The sequence below is a fragment of the Salminus brasiliensis genome, chromosome 7 (genome assembly GCF_030463535.1).
Source record: "Salminus brasiliensis chromosome 7, fSalBra1.hap2, whole genome shotgun sequence".
Lineage (NCBI taxonomy): Eukaryota > Metazoa > Chordata > Actinopteri > Characiformes > Bryconidae > Salminus > Salminus brasiliensis.
In genome coordinates, this window is record NC_132884.1 from 14,558,985 (window position 1) to 14,574,584 (window position 15,600).

General features: G+C 40.0%; 1 protein-coding gene across 15 annotated transcripts in view; it reads left to right on the forward strand.

Moving 5' to 3' along the window:
* The window catches only part of ptprfa (protein tyrosine phosphatase receptor type Fa), a 288,662-nt gene that overhangs the window by 220,945 nt on the left and 52,117 nt on the right, over positions 1 to 15,600 (forward strand). For all 15 annotated transcript variants that reach the window (XM_072683950.1, XM_072683949.1, XM_072683951.1 and 12 more), the window contains 5 exons: positions 1,922 to 2,039; positions 3,833 to 4,414; positions 7,242 to 7,339; positions 7,723 to 7,985; positions 15,491 to 15,572. In XM_072683950.1, coding sequence (XP_072540051.1) covers positions 1,922 to 2,039; positions 3,833 to 4,414; positions 7,242 to 7,339; positions 7,723 to 7,985; positions 15,491 to 15,572 — 1,143 coding nt within the window. The remainder of the gene's footprint in view (positions 1 to 1,921; positions 2,040 to 3,832; positions 4,415 to 7,241; positions 7,340 to 7,722; positions 7,986 to 15,490; positions 15,573 to 15,600) is intronic.

Sequence of the window (15,600 nt, forward strand, 5' to 3'; positions counted from 1 at the left end):
AAATATATAATATATAATTCGGATTTAAATATTTGAAAATTAATATCATTGATGTCACCAACATGTCACCAAACTCGAAATGTAAAATCACATGTAAACTGTAATCAGATCATTTAAATGTGTCAGTCATTTTCACATAAATAAAATCTTACATCAGCACCATTCTAGCCAAAAAACACAAACTGATAAACTGATGGACAGCTTTTGTGTCAGTGTAACATAGGTCCCGTTCACACCTGTCATTAACACACGTCTCAGGGCATCCGATCAAAAATGACTGACAAAACGCATAGCTGTTCACACCTGCCATTTTAAAGGCATCTCCTCTCTGATAGATGACGTTTTTCAGGGAAAAGGTGACTGAATGAGTAGTGAAGAAGTGAAGGAAAGTTACTGTTATATTATTTTTTCATAAATTCACATCATATTGATGACGTAAAGGTTTGTAGTGTAAAAAATTCATTTTCTTGGAATGGGAAGTATATGCACTTCTTTGGCAGCGCATGAAGAAAGTATGTCCCTGGTCACAGCTGGCACTAACATGTATCCTGGGTGATGAAGTGGGAGGAATGGCTCAAAAGCTATTTCCTGGTTGGCTGTGAGAAATACCATCTCCCTACACTACTTCATGACTTGGTAGATAATGTCTGATTCTTGGGAATCTTCTGTTATCAGTTTGACATTTCAGCAATGTCCACTCACTGCAGTTGATGTAAGACACACACAATATATATATATATATATATATATATATATATATATATATATATATATATATATATATATATTGTGTGTGTGTCTGACAGTGTGATACACAGTGAGCAGATTGCTAAAAACTGTACATGTGCAACAGAAAATCAGCATCATCCGTTCTGATCACCAGAGCCTTTTCAGGCTAGATTCACTGGGTCAACTGAAGACGGATTGAAAGCTCAAACACAGGCATTATCACCTCAAGTAGAAGTAAATGAAGTTTAGCAAAAAACAATGTGAGTGCTGAGTTCCCTGAAGAACTGCAGCAGAACTTCTCATTACAGCCAGCATCTATCAGCACAGGAGCTGGAGTCTCTACTGAAGACTCTTATTTTGGATCCTTTCAATCTAAAATAAGCTGCCGAAGCTCCAAAGTGAGAGAAAAGAGCAGCAGCAAATCAGCAGCTGAACTACCAGAACAGCGTTCTTGCACGGCTTTTTAAGAAGCAGGATAACTGCGCTAAAATTATTGCACCGTGTTGTTTTTGAAATATTCAAATGACTCCTAAGTAAGCTGGAAGGGAGTTGTGTTGCTGTTGGGGTTGTTCTGAAATAATGTGCATATTTGTTTGGAAGCATCTGACGCTCCCCCCTGCAGAGCATCCAAACACTTCTGTATTTGTGTGTGTTTTAAACCCACTTAAATCTTTTTTTCTCTGCATGGTTAAACCGTCTACTCTCTGAAAATTGGAAAAGTTTACTTGTTTAAGTTATTTGGACAGTGTGGAAACTTTATCTTTAAACGTACACTTCACTCTCACGCTCTCACAACTACAGGACTACAGCAGTTACTGGGTAATTTGTGGTGGTTAGTGGATAAATCATTGTAGTTACTGAGTTATTCATTTAGTTAGTATGGTTTGTTCATTTGTGTATTTGTTTATTTAATAATTGTATACTATCAATTGACTGACTGATTGATTTTTAAAGTCTCTCTCTCATATACAGTATATAATTATAATTGTAATTGTAAGGATCAACTAGGTGTAGGCCAAAATCCTTGCATGCACTTACTTGCGGACTGCTGATGTGGAGGAATGGTGATGTTAATCAGGACTTACAGTTACAGTGTCTCTCTACCTTTCTCTCTCTTTTTCATGCACACACACAAACACACACCCAGGCTGACCATGTTTTGTTTTTCTTCGTTTTTTTCCTTTTTCCTTAGGATGCCTTCATTACAGGCCTGCAGGCGGAGACCTCCTACTCCATCACTGTAGCAGCATACACTACTAAAGGGGACGGAGCGCGCAGTAAAGCTAAAGTGGTGACCACAGCTGGAGCAGGTTTGTGTGTGTTAAGTGTTAAGTGACGTGTTTGCATGGGCATGTGTGTGAATAGATATGTTCATGCAGGAGATGACCCCAGAAAGTGTTTTCTTATTTCTACGACACCAAAATTAAAACTGTGCGTATCGGACGTTAGCATTTTAATCACTTGAAACTGATCATACTGGTTATACTGATATTATACTACACTGATATTAGTACTCCACTGTAGGAAATACACAGCTAACACTAGAGCTGTGCTGGAATTTAATCAACCATATACCTGTTATATGACAGTAATCGACTGGAAGAAGTTTTTCCACTATAGTGTTGTTAATTTTCTAAACTTTTCTTATATATATATATATATATATATATATATACTGAAGCTAACTGTACTGTTTTAAGTGTAAGGTCCTTTTTTATTTAGATACAGTATCACTGCAGTGTGATCCTATACTCACATAATTCTGTAGATACCTAACAGCTGACAAAAGGTTTAGAGAAATAATACATATTAAGTTTCAGCTTAATGTATAACAATATGTCCAAAGTTTGTGGTCAATCTGTCTTAGTATTGTTGACACTCTGTCCAAATGTGCACACACACAACTTGCATATTCAAGCTTTGGAGAGCATCCTATTCAGTTGAGCCTAACAGAGGTCACTGTGCCCAATACCAAGTGTCAGCTAGAGGGGTATAAAGCACCACTAAGTTTAGATTGCAATTTTTACTCCAGAGCTAATCATCTAACACTAGTACCTAATGTCACTAATATACCAGTTACTAATGCGGCTCTTCTGGCTGAATGCAATCAAAGCCTTACAGAAGTGTTCTGAAAACTAGAAAAAAGGGGCTGTTACTGTAATAATGCTGTAATAATACAGACAGACAAGTGTTTATTAATAGGAAGTATTACTTCCTATTGATACTCTTGATATCGGAAAAAAACCCTGGATGAGCAGGTGCCTGCAAAGCTTTGGCAATTGAGTGTATACATCCCATGTACACCGTATACACGAAACATAATAGCAGTGACATGTTTTATTTCACACAGCTAATTAATACAAAATCCCAAACTTCTTTGACAAGAGACTTGGCCTGTATCTCCCCCAATTTGTCATTCTGTACAGTAATATGCTGTAGTAATACAGTAGATTGTCCCTGCAGCATTTCTCAGTAAATTTACTTAAATTATTCACAGTGTAATTGTATATAATAGCCCATATGTATATGTGTGTGTGTCTCTTGGCTGGTTTATGACTAAAAGGAGTGAAGAGGCATTTACAGTTCATTCAAAGTTCACTGCTAAAAAGTGTCAGTGTTTTACGAGTCATGAAGTGGAGCCGTTAGTGCACATATCACACAAATGGCAAAACCAGCAAAGCCCAGGAGGGGTGTTCAATGGGTGCACTCTAACAGCTGCATTTTGTGCAAGCTGTCACCAATCACTAGCACATTTAGCTGATTAATTAGGGGGATTAGTCTTTCTGATGCTGTTTCTAATGCTGATTATTACCCCCCCACCACCCATTCTCATGCAGGCCCGCTAACAGATAATATTTAGATAGCTAGTTAATTAGTAAGTTAGTCTTTTTACTACAAATTTTTCATAGACAGTTATGCTTTCATTTAATTATGGCTTGCCTGAGACTAACTGTTATGTCTACATTTATCCACAGTATTGTTTTGTATTGCTAGATTTCTTTATTTAATACAAGTAGGAATTAGTCATTTATGTAGTGTATTTGGCTAATAGAGTTTCCTAATACAGTGATTATGATTCTTGTGATGTCTCTTGCTCTCTCAGTCCCAGGCAAGCCCACCATGATCATCAGCACGACTATTGGTAACACAGCTCTGATCCAGTGGCAGCCTCCTAAAGAGATGGTGGGAGAGTTGCTAGGTTATACGCTGCAGTACAAGCGTGAGGAGGATGCGTCCTTCACTGTCCGAGAGTTCAAACGCACCGACGACCACTTCACCGTCACCGGCCTGCACAAGGGCGCCACCTACATCTTCAAACTGAGCGCCAAAAACCGCGCCGGAAACGGTGAGGAATACACCAAAGAGGTCACAACCCCTGAGGACGTCCCCAGCAGCTACCCGCAGAACCTCAGTGTGGTGGGACTGACCACTAGCTCCACCGAGCTGGCCTGGGATCCCCCACCGCTTGCGGAGAGAAACGGCAAGATTGTACGCTACGTGGTGGTGTACAGGGACATAAACAGCCAGCAGAACCACACCAACAGCACAACACACACACGCATGACCATAAACGGCCTCCAGGCGGACACTACGTATGACATCAGGGTCAAGGCCTTTACCAGTAAAGGAGGAGGACCCATCAGTCCCAGCATCCAGAGCAGGACCATGGCCACCTCCATGCCTGGTGAGGAACGCACACATTTGCAAAAATGTGTACACACAAACACACACACACACATCACTGTAAATAAAGTACAAGTAACTTCAGCATATTAGTAGCGGTATATAATAGTATATACTACTATAAAATGGTACATAGATATTATGAAAATGGTAGAAATGGTAGAAATGGTACCTTATTACCTTATGTTGTTAATTTAATCCAAGACTTATGACTTTAAAAAGACACCTTAAAACCTGCCTAGACGCCTAATTGACCCCCATAACCAACCCTTATACCGTTACTAATACAAGTCGTTCCATAGTTCAACATTTTTACCATATCTGTACATTTGCAACTCTTCATTTCTGTGTCACGCATGTACAATAAACACACACGCACACACATGATTATTCATATACAGCAGATGGTTGGGGAGAGCAGCAGACGTACGGCTGATGGATGCTGGTGATAACTGCATCACAGTGGCAGGACCAGCACAGCTTCGGCTTACGCACACAAATGCACACTGGTATTAGAGCCTTAGATACTGTATATCTAGCTCTGCTGCATTTGCAGCTGTCAGGTTGAAGTGCTGTCTGTTTATTAAATAAAGAAAACGCAGATACTTTGATTTTTTTCCCCTTGCATTTGAGATGTGGAGCACACACTTTCCCCAGCACATGTAGCTCCCCTGATAATAGACAGTATTTCTAATTACATCAGATTTCAACAGAATTCAAAGCATGCTCAGTGATATTGGTATGAGCAGATAATTGCTACAAAGAACCTATCAGCAGTGCACTAACATTTAGAATTGGCTGATATTTCAGACTGATACACTGGTAAAAATGAATGCAATAACTGATTACACAGCGTTTTTCTGAGTTCACTCAGATGTTCTGCTAACTCACATATTTTACTTCTGCCTCTCAGTTTGGTCAACAGCACATATTAAGTTGAGCCTCAAAAACGTTAGTAAATGAGCTGCATCTGAATTATCAGCTGAAAGAATTTCACGTTGCTTTTACTGTTTATTCCCATCTGCAGGTTAGGACTCCCCAATTACATATTGTGCGGACTTCCTATTCTCAGATTTCTGATCCAGAGGGCTGTGGAGTTGATGGGATTTGACCTTAGAATCTGCTCTCTCCTGCCAAACAGGCAGTTAGACAGTTGCACAACTTTAGAGCTGTGAACTGATGTATATTTCATTGTCCAAGAAAGAATAGAAAGGTGAAGAACTGTGTTTTCAGACACTGTAGTTTCATGGTTCTAGAATGGGACAACAGGCTAACTTACTGCTCATTAAGTGTGAAGAGATCATAAGTTCAAATCCCAGCAAAGGCTCAGTGGCCTAACAGTCTGGGGATGTCATTTGATGGGGGAGTTCTAACCTATAGATGGGAATAAAGTAAATAAGTAAGCATATCAAGGGGGAGGAGATTACAACTTACACAATATTTAAGTCATTTAATTTACTGATGTTTTTGAGGCTCAACTCAAAATGTATTGTTAACTTAACTGGGATGTAGAAGTAAGAAACGTAAGTTAGGGGACATGTGACTAAACTAAGATGAGTCACCTGGAAAAATGCTCTGTAATCTGTTGCTTTATCATTTCAGGTGTATTTGATGATGTATTTATCATAATTCAAAACAGAGCGGAACATTTGATGCCGGACACAGCAAACATAGTCTTATTCTCCAAAATGTTTTATATTTTAGGAGCCTTCACTGATTAAGATCAACTGGTGCTAATCAGCATGCTGCAGCTGATTGGGCACCGGATAGGAAGAGTGTGAGAAAAAGAGAAAGAAAGGTTGCTCAGCTTCTTGAGTCACCTCCACTATTCCAAAATGTCTCAGCATGGGCGCCCGGATCAATTATGAGGCGTAGTTCATTGGCGACACTGTGGAACCAGAGGTGAGGCTCAGGGGGTCCCATTTGGCAACGCATTACCTTTTGTCAGGGCCCGTCTCTCCGGTCTGGTCTTGTGGCCCCACTCATTGCTCTGGGATGTGGCGGCAGCTTTCCTGCCCAGCTTGCCACTCATTCGGCTCCGCTCGCCACCCCCTCAACCTTCCTCACCATTGGCTCTGCCCCACTGGCCACTCTTGGGGGCACTTGGGGTACATGCGCCGGCACAGTCTGCATTTTACTGCATTTATATATGAATAAGTAAATGTTACATTAATACTAATGTAGGCAGATGAAGTGGGAATTTCCACATTTTTGAAACAGTTAGGTATCACCATCGGCACTGGCAGATACGTGCATAAAAAATAAAGGACATCAGCATCGACCCTGAATGCAGCCTCTCTGCTCTTATTAGTCATTAATAATTCATCCTTCCAGAATGCTTTTCATGGTGTGTGTGAGCTGCAGTCAGTCATTCCAGTGTGCCAAGTTAACCTCTAAGTTAACCTCTTTTTCTTTTAATATTTCAGTTTTTTTTTAGATATTCTACATTTTAATGTACTACTTCTAAAAAGACAGAGGGTACCAGTTTAAGCTTCTGTTACAGTATTGAAACTTTTAAAGTATTTAAGAGTGTCTCCATCTCTTCTTAAAACATTTTTGGCGATATTCTGGTGCCTTATCCAGCATATTTTGAAATGTGGTGCAACTGGTGATTTGCACATCAGAAGTACTTTGTTTTTGACTGCAGCCATACCAGCTACCAAAGCCTGCTATTGTGTGCAGTTGGGGGTACTTTCAAAAACTGGAAGTGATCAGGAGAAAAGTTTTCTTTTGAAAGGCTTCTGAAACCCACTTGCATTCTGCTCCTGCACTCATGTAACAGAACCAGAATGAGCTTCTTTACCTTCTTTAACTGTTTTTGTCCTCAGAGTTCACCAAAAACTTTGGAGTGAAAGCCGTGATGAAGACCTCTGTTCTGCTGACGTGGGAGGTGCCGGAAACGTACAAGTCTCAAGTGCCTTTCAAGGTGGGATATAGCCACACATAGATAGATACGAGAGAGAGAGAGAGAGAGAGAGAGAGAGAGACTGAAGAGAGAGGCATAGAGTTAATGCTAAGGAGTCTAACAAACTGTTTCGAAGGTTCGAGTGTATATTGATCCGAGGTTGATACATACATTTAGAAAATTTGTTGTCTTAATATTACATAATCACTGTTAAGATAAATACACGCTATTGAAATAATAGCATTCATAATTATTAATAAAATGCTGTTTTCTCTCAAATGATAAATGAAACAAAGATAAGGGTGTAAGTAAAGGCAGAATGGTAGACCTGTTGCCAGTGGTCAGTGCAGTGCAGTGCCTGTGATGTGTATTTAAGTGTTAATGGGAGCACCCTCTGCTGGCAGATCCTGTATAACCAGCAGAGTGTGGAGGTGCAGGGGGACCTGAAGAGGAAGCTGATCACTCGTCTGCAACCGGACACAGATTACTCCTTTGTTCTGATGAGCAGAGGGAACAGCGCAGGTGGACTCCAGCAGCAGGTGTCCATCCGCACTGCACCGGACCTGCTGACCAGCAAACCATCCAGACATCCAAATGACCCTGAGGAGGGAGGAAAACTCACCATCACACTGCCCAGAGTCCACTCCAGCATCAGTACACGCATCAGGTCCGTAACACAGGCTATGCTATTGTCATCAGTGATAAAAGAAAGTGGGCAAGTATTCAAAGTGTTTCATAGTGCTGAGATATAAATGATGAGGGTTTCTTTTTATGATATATTTTAAATTAATTTCATTCAATTAAGGTAAAATAAAAAATAGCTAAAATGATAATTACACAGTAATCTGTGTGACAGTCTGGCACCATGTAAGGTAGGGTATCCCTACCTTGCATCCAGGCATAAACACCATACAACCTTACAAGCACCTGTTCAACTCAAAACATCTATGTCATCTATGTCTGAATACCTGTATTTTCAGTGCGTTACTAATCATATTTGTTTTGTATGTGTGTGATTGCACACTGTTAGAATGTGTCACGTAGATGTCATGTGGTCACATTAAAACATTGACCTGGTGGCAAATTTGTTAGATTAGCTACAGAAAGATGATTCCCCTCGGTAGCCAGGCATTGAAAACTGGAAACTCAATGCTGAATAGCAACTTCAGCTTCAAATCTTTATGTTGAATTGGATTTTTGCCAGCATTCAAAAAATACATACAGAAGGAGAATAAAAGTGTTGGTGGAACAAGGGAAAGCAGGTTTTAAATTAAGAGAGCAGACTTGAGGTTAATATCCTACAGCTTAGTAGCCATGATGCTGAAGAATGTGCCTCCAGCAGTAGTTCTAGTCTGAAGATACATAACTAGGAGAACCTGAGAATGCAAAAATCCATAGTCCAAGAAACCAGTATGCGCTGTGTTAGTTTCATAGTAGTTATAGAATAATTCACAGTCCTACCTGAATAGTGTATAGTACTTACCAAATACAGGGCAGTGGTGGCTCAGCGGTTAAAGCACCAGGCTACTGATAACAAGGTTATGGGTTTGATACCCGGGCTTGGCAAGCTGCCACTGTTGAGGCCTTGAGCAAGGCCCTTTACCATCTCTGCTCCCCAGGTGCTGGAGTTGGCTGCCCACCGCTCTGGGTGTGTGTGTACTCACTGCCCCTAGTTCACTAGTGTGTGTGTGTGTTCACGACCACAGATGGGTAAAATGCGGAGGGCACATTACGCTGTACATAGTACAGTGACAAATACGTGCATCTTTACGTTGCAGTACTGACTGTGTAATTTATAGTAGTTTCTAAATAATTTACAGTACGTACTGAAAACTTGGTAGTAGTGAGTATTGCATAGTAGTTGGTTAAGAATGCATAGTAGTTGGTTAAGAATGATTAGTAGTTGGTTAAGAATGCATAGAAGTTGGTGAAGAATGCATGGTAATTAATGAATCGTTACATACAGAATATTTTGTAATAACTACTGAATTTTTTTTATTGAATTAGTAGTTAGTGAGCAGTAAATCTTATCATAATCAATCATAATCAATAAATACAACAGATATTTACAACAGACAAGGTGTTATAAAGTGCTTTCTTTAGTTGCGTACAATGAAAACCTGAAAGACATACGCTGTGACTATTTACTGAAGCAGTATAAATATCCACGTACACCCTCTGGTCATTATGACCATTACAGCCACATCACCTCCAGTGTCAATGTAATCATGCAATCTTCACCAATAAAAGTCATAATCAACACCCTCAGCACCATCAGTTTGTGGAGAACTGCCTGCTGTATCAGCATTAACAGCTCTTTAATTAGCAGAATAAAGCTGTACGATCTTATTTGAAATCATCTTGACTGAAATGACCCTTTAGCGCTCATGATGTATTTGCTGAGGGATTTGTCTCAGGGATTACTGTCCTGAAGAGGAGTGTGGACATTTACTGCAGGCAGATATTATAGCTTCAGAGACTAGTCGTGTACAATTGGTGTGTTAGTTACATTATTTAGTGTGTTATTGCGTTACGGTTAGTCATGTAGTTAAAATTTGGTTGGTGTCTTGGAATTTCATTATGGAACTATTGCACAAGCTCTTCTTTGTGTTTGTGGAGTTGCAGGTGTGTTGGTCCTGTGAAAATTGCTGTGAATTCAGTTATTTACATTCTGCCTTTACACTTATTTGAGTAATTATTGCTTTAAAATAAAACACACGTACTTCAGCATACTTTACTGGATACTTCGTCCACCAGATTGTACCACAGAGTGTATGTAAGGAGTCAAGGAAGAAGTTTATGAAACAAGGCATTAACACACACACACACACACACACACACACACACACACACACACACACACACACACACACACACACACAGACTCTGAGCTGACAAACAGCCTCAGAAGGCTTTGGTTTAGGGCAGTGGAGGGATTTGAGATGATGCAGTAGTCTGAGTAGTCTGGACACTGAGAGGCCAGCAGAATTGAAAATAGCCTCTCACACACATTGCTAATGCTAATGGTGACTCACAGACCAATGCCTAGCTTATGGCTGCTTATTCAGTATTGAACTATATGTCTTGCAGAAGTTTCCCCACCCCTGGTAATATTACATGTGTTCTTCTTCTACAGAACGCACTTGTAAAATAATGAATGTTGAATGTGTACAGAAAATGACACATTAAACTGCCTAAAATATGCAGAAATTAACAATTTTTCAACAAAATATGCCTTTAATGTTCAAGTCTGGGATTAATTATAGTTATGTTTGAACTATAAACCAATTATATTTCAGAGTTTTCTATACTCATGCATGCGCTTCATAACTTTGAGCACTTTTCAATTCCTCAGTGCGCCACAGTGCAGCATTTTGACAGTACTACGTAAGGTTAAAGCCATATGGAGACCTCAGAAAGCCACAGTAGATCACATGTGACACATATACACATAGAAAGGCAGCCAGTCTTTTGGTAAACAAACAAATGTTAAGGCCAGGTTACCTCGTCTAACGTTACTATCCTAGCTCTGTGCAGCTTGTATCGTTCAGCTGGAAATTGGCCAGTTCACAGTGGGTAAAAGATGTCATATGTATAAATGGATCTTAAAACATGGTCTGTAAAGCTTGTTTTGCAGTCTAGTTGCACAGTGTTACTGTGTTTCATCTCTTATGACATATTACCTAATTTTAGGACCCTTTTGCATTCACTTTGTGGGTGAGGGGGATGTGGAGGGGTTGGTCTGCTGCCACTACTAAAAAGAATCTTAGAGCAAACACTGTGTTTGGTTCTCTGAATGTTAATGGCAAAGCTAGTCTGATTTCCCATGCATACAACGCTTGAAAGCTTTATTACTTGTGTATACCTATAACAGTTCAACATGCATTGTGAATAATGTAAGTGATGTTTTTGTAATGGTAATTCAGGAATAGCCTTTTAGCTCCAGCTGCGAAGCACAAAAAACACACAGGTAGCGACGCTAATGCAGAGGGGAAGAATAACCAGACACGTTTCCATTTGAATGCGAAATCAATAAATCTGTTTTGGTCGCTCATATTGTAAAATGGCATGCAATTTTCACTCTGCTGTAACTGCTGTTGCCTTCAGGCATCAGAATCTCTCTCTCTCTCACACACACACACACATACACACAGGACCAAACAAATGGCCTCAGTCCCACTCATGAACATTTTTACAGCCTCCAAAACCCCCGAACTGTCAGGTCATTATAAAGTCCTTGAGCTGAGTCAGGGCAGTGTTACAGCAGGTACAAGAAAATAAACAACGTATACACACATCCAGTATCTTATATGTGACTAATTCAGTCACAGCTTCAATGTCAGGATTAACAAAAATAGTCCAGCATCAATAATATTAAATATAAACACAAATATAACAAAGGTTTTACTGAGGCAAATGGTATAATCCACTGGCATCCACAGCCCTGAAGATTTTAATAATATATAATAAGAATAATATTCTTATAGAACGACTGTTTAGGAACAGGTTATGCAGGTAATTGCAACCCTTTTAGAAACGTAAAAATGCAATATATGATAGCTAGTGGTTGAGAATACGATGTGAAATAGCTTAGATATGATTATTAAAAGTTTCCAAAACATGAAAAAGCAATGTGAACTAATGAAGAGATTCAAGCAATCAGTATCTGTCTTGAGAGAAGTTTTGACAGGCCTTTTGTCAGCTGTACACAGCTGTAGCTCTGGCAGTTCAGAGACTATAGGCAGCAGCCCCGGGTTTGCCGCCATCCATCAAACTCCTTGAACCCCATCACTATTGTAAACAGTTCTGATGAAGTCACGCTTCCGTTATGTCAACATTCATTCCCAAAATCCAACACCAATTTCGTCATTACCGATAAGCCGACTTATACACCTCATCCAAGTGTTTTAAAGAGTTTTTTAAACTTAAAAAATATATATTCATAATTTGATCATTCTGAACTATTTGGTGAAACGTAGTCCTTCACATTGTGTTTCATTAAACCGAGTTCCCTAACGAGCTGTCTAGATCACCCTGTCCAAGCATTTTTCCTGGAGGCCAAAAGTGTAATGTTTGTGGTTAGCCATGTGCCGAAAAGCTGAAGCCTTATTCTAACCTTAACTACACTGACATGATGAATCCTTACATGTTTCACCAGTAATTTCAGTCCAGTAATGCAGTTTTTTTCCATAAACAGCAAGTCTATCTCCCAGCACTGTTTAATGCATTTTCTTTGTGCACATTGTGTTTGTATTGTGCTCTGAAACAGTAGACCTGTATGGTCATTTCTATATAAGATCAGGTTGTATATAGTGTACCTCATTGGTTCTTAGAGGTGGTTAACTTTGTGAGTGGCTTCTTTATTAGAAATTGACTGCTTAATTATGCATCACCTTGAGTAAGGTCATGGATATCTGGCTCAACCTGTCCAAAATACGTTCTGTTAAAGCCGGCAGATTATGTCGTTTTCTCAGTGATAGCATGCGCTGAAAAGTAAGGCTGCTCTGAAATGTCAACCACTATAATACGTTGGTCGAAAATCACTAAAACACTATAGCACTTTCACATTTGTCCAAAAGGCCCACGCTTTGGCCATAAAAGCCCCAGAACACAGGAGATGTACTTCACAGAAAAAGGAAGCTTCGACATACCAAAGATCACACAGTACTTTGAATGATGATGAAAACAAGACAGTGATTAAAACCACTGTTCCCCCTCACTCCCCCGCACCAGTCAACACAGACACGCTTCAATATTCATACTTGGCATCAAGAGAGGATACAAGACTGAAGAACCTCTCCACTGCAGGTTTGATTGTATTTCAAGACAGAACACTCTGCTAGCATGCTGCACAGCAGCCTTGTGTTTGAGGATGGTACTATATAAATAAAATGCCAATTCTAGTTTTCGGTTTCAGTCTTCGGGAGTGGTCCTAAATCTCCATTTTGGTTATGATCAGGAAAGTTCATTTCGCTGCAGCAACTCTTGAGAGAACCATGCATGCATGATGCTGAATTCTCTCATTTGGTGCGGACCATCTGAAAGTTGTGATCCCACCAGCAGTAACCCAGGCTTGACTTGGAAGACCTGTGATTTGTTTTTAAAGGCTGCAAATACTGGTGGGGTATTCACACCTCTCTAAACAAACCAATTAAGGAGAAAGTTCTGCTGGTCCACACCAAACAATATGTGTGTGTGTGTGTGTGTGTGTGTGAGAGAGAGAGAAAGCAAGAAAAGCCAGTGTTATAATATTAGAGTTTGTTGTGGAAAATGGGACTTGCGGATTTGATTCACTTGGCTGTTTGAAAGTGATTGAGGGCTGAGCGGCTAAGAGGGTATAGTGAAAATGATTATAGCTGATGAAGATTTTGAAGAATCTCTCCCCTGCTGCTGTTCAGCAGCAAGCCCTGTTCTGACTGTGCCTGTGTGTATGTGGGTTTGTGTGTGTAAGGGGGCAGAATCGCTCAGACTTAATTGGGTCTCAAGTGTTTGTTGCAGTCAGTGAGTAAGCCAGAGGCTGCGGGGCTGTAGAGAAATAATTTAGAAATGCAATCAGTATCTTAATGTTCAACCAGGCCGCTCCATCAGAGAGCAGACTGGGGGCTGAGCACACACACAACAAACCAATCTCAGACTCCGAATGGAAAAAAGTAGAAGAGCATGTTCTCTGAAGAATCCTGAAATGGCATCTGCCATTCGTACGTGACGTGAAGACAGAAAAGCACCACAGTGTCGGTTGGGCTTTTTTGTTGTAATTGCTCGGGACACTCTGCAGTTCTGTTTTCAGACAGACTTTCCAAGTTCCACCGCAAACAGAGGGGTTGCGCTACACCAGCAACAGACCACGCTGTGGCCGTTTTCCTGTTTACCGCGAGTGTGATACGCTCTTGGTGTGACGTGGCTGGCCTAAATCATTTATTGGATGAATCATTTAGCTTACGTTAGCTAGATCACATACTACACTCCTTCATTCGTCAAAACACTCAGTTGGAATATTGAACAGTATTGTGACGACTATGTTTTTGCACAGAAGTAATCCAGTTTGATCCATCTAGAACAAACAAAATATTGCCGCCTTAATGGGGGTTCATAAAACGCAGTCCAATTTCCATGTCACAATGTGTCCTTTCAGCACTCTTGTCTTTCATTTAAAAATGTTCTAGTTAGGAAAACTAGAGGAAAATAAGGGTAGCATTATTTTTAGGACCACCAAAATGATTCTGGTATCGTAAAGCGTGTTTAACCGTGTTTGTTCAGTGAATCATTCACATCAGAAGGGGCATACCCATATCTTTTTCATTGCTGAGCTTCTGTTAAGCACGGTTTAAAAGGTCCCCCACACTCTCATCCCTTTTTCAAAAGTTCTTTATGGAACCAGAAATGGTTCCTCTATAGCATCGCTCAAGGAACACTTTGGAGCACCTTTATTTTTAAAAGGTTTAGAGTTAGGCTCTAAAACAATTCTTACTGGATCCAGGATCGTATATACACTTATGGTTTCTTCTAAAGCAGGGGTGGACAACAGGGGCCAGAGTCCAGCTTAGTTTACTGCTATAACTTCCCTGCTCTAACAGACCTACTAAACCTTCACAGGTGAGTTGACTCAGGTGTGCTTGAGCAGGAAAAGCACAAAACAGGACAGGTATTGCCCACCCCAGTTCTGAAGGCTATGATTCTATATAGAACCACGTGGTCTGATAACTTGGTGAAATGGTTTGTCTTTATGATGGAAAACCTCTGCTGATCATTTTTCAGAACTATTCAGCACCCTCTTTTGCTTAGGGTGTATATAATGCCTACTGACATATTATTATTATTGTTATTATTATATAGTATATAGTATAGTATATAGTATAATAGATATGGGACCTGTAAAACATATGTAGTTACACATCATTGCTGTTCATATCAAAAAGATAACTTAGTCTGAAAAGAAAAGTACATTCATAATTGAATGTGCTGTGAGTTAATAGAATAAGAGCATGAGTAATATTAGACCACTTTAATTGGTCCATTTGTCATAATATGTTCATGAAAGGGACGAGAAGCTGAGAATCGTAAAACAAAAATCCCCCACAGCAGTGATATAAATAATACACATGAGAGTTGTATGTTATTTCCTGACAAGGTTTGAAACACTTTGCATATTTCTGTATTTTTTTTGTCCTGTAGGTGGTACTACATAGTGGTGGTGCCAGTGACTCCAGCCACACTGCGGCGCTGGGAAAGCCCAGAGGACATGGATCTGGATGAGGTACATGAACACACAGAACCAGGAATAC